The sequence below is a fragment of the Sinocyclocheilus anshuiensis genome, unplaced genomic scaffold, assembly GCF_001515605.1.
Source record: "Sinocyclocheilus anshuiensis isolate Anshui unplaced genomic scaffold, SAMN03320099.WGS_v1.1 scaffold1301, whole genome shotgun sequence".
NCBI lineage: Eukaryota > Metazoa > Chordata > Actinopteri > Cypriniformes > Cyprinidae > Sinocyclocheilus > Sinocyclocheilus anshuiensis.
The window spans coordinates 120725-125053 of NW_015551135.1; the positions used below are offsets into that span (position 1 = coordinate 120725).

At 37.2% G+C, this 4329-nt stretch overlaps 1 protein-coding gene across 1 annotated transcript in view; it reads right to left on the minus strand.

The window, feature by feature from the left end:
• Positions 1-4329, minus strand: part of LOC107663218 (uncharacterized) — a 50905-nt gene that overhangs the window by 36404 nt on the left and 10172 nt on the right. Inside the window, exons 4-5 of the mRNA XM_016453392.1 lie at positions 2052-2189; positions 1806-1952 (exon numbers count right to left, since the gene is read on the minus strand). Coding sequence (XP_016308878.1) covers positions 1806-1952; positions 2052-2189 — 285 coding nt within the window. The remainder of the gene's footprint in view (positions 1-1805; positions 1953-2051; positions 2190-4329) is intronic.

A 4329-nucleotide genomic window follows, 5' to 3' on the forward strand; every position in this document is an offset into this window, starting at 1 on the left:
AGAGAGAGAGAGAGAGAATGTTAGATTTCGTTTCAACTTTCCATTTACAAAGTGCTTGACATTTACCTGCTAAGTAGTACATATATTAAACAGCACACTGGCAAGACTAAGACCAAAAAAATGTACCAAACCAGAAGACACTATTTGCATGCCAACAGGCAGAAAACAACACTCTCCTCATTCAGTCCTAAAAGCAGAAGTGAGCCAGCATGACATACTTCTTGTTTGTAATTTGCTTTTGAAAGCATGTGTATCTGTCATAGGATGTAAAATGCAGTCTCTTTTCTCTCTCACCTGAGCTGACCTCTCCAGCTCCCTCTAATCTTGCAAAGTACTTCATAATGTCACCTTTCAAAAAACCATTTCTCCTCATTTTTGTAGTTAGACATCTGTTCTATATTGTACTGGTGAATTGATATACAGTGCATACAGTTTCAGTTGATTCAGTGCATTTGTTAATTACATGTGTGTGGATTTGTTGCATGCATTTGTGGATTTATGGGTGAATTTCAATCGGATGTGACCATCCCTATACCCTACTCACTTCAAAGGGCAAAGCCCTTGAAGTGAAGACTTTGGAAGGAGCAGGGCAAATGTGTCTCATAATATAGCTTGGACCACACTTGGCAAAAGGAGCAATGAATAACAATGTAATTTCCTAATTATCTTCACCTAGAATGTTACCATGACAACGCAGTACTGTGTCCATCACTCCATTAGCTGTTCTTACAACATGAATCTATTATTGCATATTTTGTATATTGTGTGTATGTATGTTCTTTCTCTGCTCTCAGCCTTATAAAACTTGCTGTCTCATCTGTGGACACAGCAGTCACATTTACCTAATGTATCTACTATTCTTACCTACGAAACTTATGTAAACTTCATATGAGATGCATAACAAAAATGTGTGTAATATTGTATATTACACAAAACAAAACAACTTGTTGTTTACACATTAAGTCACATTCTAGATTTAATACGAATGCTAGAATCGTGAGGACCACAGATGCAGATGATCCCACTTAATTTTGTTACAACTTCCTTTTGAGGAGGTTAAAACCTTATATTATGGGCTTTAGATGTCACGGTGAGATTGTAAGACAAATGCACTTGAGACTTTCTAAACACCTTCATCTTGCACATTTCCTGTCCGATATTTTTCACATTAGTTTCATGATGAACACAAGATGACAGGTGTTACAGTGTTATTTTTAAAAATCTGTCACCAACATGAAAAGGTCATCACTGCACTGTCTTTGTGATATTAAATAACTAATATCATACTCAGTCAAAAAAAAAATAATCCTGTAATTTGCAGCATACTGTGTGCTTTCCATTTCAAGGTTTTTGACCTACCTTTATCTCTACAACAATAGGTCTAATGAAGGACTTAAAATGAGGTTAATAAGGAGTCGAATCAGCACTGTGAAGGACAGAGTGCCGAACTGAGCTTGAAAAAGAATGTGTGCATGCATTTATACCAGATAATCTGAACTTCACATGAGAATTTAAAATGTACACCTTATCACGCAGTGTTTTAAGATCAAGTCAGTAGCAGCTGAGTGGGTGGATCTCAGCACACTGGAAGCGCCTAAAGCTTTAACACATCTATTATTCCTTCCCTTCCACTGCAGAATAGTTCATTTTTTTTTTAAAGAAGGGCTGCTTCATCTCAAACTCATAAACAGTTTAGAATTTTTCAGTGCTATTTGTCTGATTGACATTCAGTGACCATATCAGTCTGGTTTGGTTTGCCAAGATCTCAGATGTTTACGTCATTTAAATAGTTTTTTAAAGACTACCTGTAAGTGACGACATAGTTGGTAGTCGGCCAGCCAATCACAAATGAGTTCTTGGAGGTGACCTTCCTGTCTGTGATGAAATGAACACAGGATGCCAGCCATATGTCTGAGAGGCTAACACGAGCCTTCAGCTTTAGATACAGAGACCTGTAACATGTAATGCACACATTGCATACACGTGCACTCTTAGAGAGACAGATGTCTTACATTTTACACGTATTCACACTCACTGAAATGTTAACATACTTAGTTTTGGTGATGATAAGCGAATCTGTGAAAAGCAGCAGAAGTCTCTCTCTTGACTGCAAGCCGATGGTAAGGTGAACGTGGGCTTCCATCAACAGCACTGCATTTTGGGATACATTACATGCCCCATACTCATCACTGCAGAAGAGTGAACAGGTTAATATCACAATAGCGATGAGGAACATTTATTTTTATACAGAAATGTCAAAAGTTACCATATTAACTTGAAAAAATTATGTTATGCTTTACCGCAAAAATGTAATAAATTAACTGAATTTCAAACTACTTTGAGTCACTGCACTACTGGTAAAAATCATGAGAAAAATAATAAATCAGATTTTTTATTCTATTGACATCCTTGCTTTTAACAGTAAAACCAACTCTGTATATAATTTTGTTTAAAAAAGTTACATGTATGCCTTCAAGAACAGTTGAGTGCTAGTATGTGTGTTGCATTTTCTCCTATCAGCTTGCTCACTAATGCTCTAAGGCACTGTTCTCTTTAAAGAGGTCATGAAATACATGATTTTAATGATTTTATAATGTTTTCTGATGTGCACTTATAATCTTAGTTTTTTTTTTCAACAAAAACGGTCATAAAATATATATAGTCATTTTCTTTCTGATTTGAACGCTCTGTTGGAAGGGGCGTGTCTGCTGGAAACGTCAATGTAAACCCCCACTGCTATGATTGGTTAACATCTTTGCATATGAAATAAGCATTACACGTGGAACTCTCTGGAAAACTATTACTGCGTTTTTACAATAACAACCGCCAAAATTTACTAAATGTGAAAAACGTCGATTATAGCATTTTATTTAAACTGCATAAACGTTTGCAGCACTGCACTGCAGCCGAGCACAGTCGTGTCTACTGAGCAAACGATGCAATGATCGATTTCTGCAATTCCAGGAATACTTTCATCATAACTAACACAGTGAAAACACAATGAATATAAGAGACCCGTTGATCAGTGATTATATAATTTTGGCAAAAACGCAGAAATCAAATCACTAACAGACTCAAACAGATCTTGAATTGACGTCTCCGCCGATTATAAAGAGAGCAATCTTTGATCGCTTTCTGTATATGAAATAATCACAATATAGAGAACAGATGGTTCCCTTTCATAGGAACTTCGAACTGCGTCCTCTAGGGGTCGCTATGGGGAACGCCTCGCTGTGACCCGTGTCTGAAGCATACATTGAAAAAACACCAACAACACGTTGGCCGGCGACAGCCATGACATCACTACCGGTGCGACTATAGTATAAATAGGCACTGGGAGAACACATCATCCTCTTCTTCGTCTTCATTGACTGTTTTGTTTGAAGCGTGCATTTCTGTGGTAAGAGCGATCTCTATTCATATCATTATGGCGAGCACTAGCAAAGCGTTTAGAGGATGTGTGCATCCGTGTTGTCGTTGTTTAACATCTGATGACACACACGATCTATGCGTAATTTGTTTGGGTGAAGAGCACGCAATGGTTACATAAGTAACCTGAGACGTTTTCATGCTACTAACAGGAACAGTGTGAAGTTTAGTCACTGGCTTGATTCACAACGCATAAACAGCAGTAAACCACTTTGCATCAAAGAACGTCTGTACATGAGCCCTTACATATTCTGATCACAGGTCATGATGCTCATGAAGTGCAGTTACAGATTTTTATATTATGTTTCTCAAGGTTAGATTATAAAGTTTGCAAAGTTATTTTAAACAGCAGTCATTCTTGTCGTTGAACACGCCTCCTTGATTACATACGACAATGATGCAGGTTAAGGGGTGTGTCAATGGAAATCATGACGTCATGATTTTCCTGATTTCAAATCTGGTCTTCTGTAATATACATACAGGTGCATCTCAATGAATTAGAATGTCGTGGAAAAGTTCATTTATTTCAGTAAGTCAACTCAAATTGTGAAACTCGTGTATTAAATAAATTCAATGCACACAGACTGAAGTAGTTTAAGTCTTTGGTTCTTTTAATTGTGATGATTTTGGCTCACATTTAACAAAAACCCACCAATTCACTATCTCAACAAATTAGAATACTTCATAAGACCAATAAAAAAAACATTTTAAGTGAATTGTTGGCCTTCTGGAAAGTATGTTCATTTACTGTACATGTACTCAATACTTGGTAGGGGCTCCTTTTGCTTTAATTACTGCCTCAATTCGGAGTGGCATGGAGGTGATCAGTTTGTGGCACTGCTGAGGTGGTATGGAAGCCCAGGTTTCTTTGACAGTGGCCTTCAGCTCATCTACATTTTT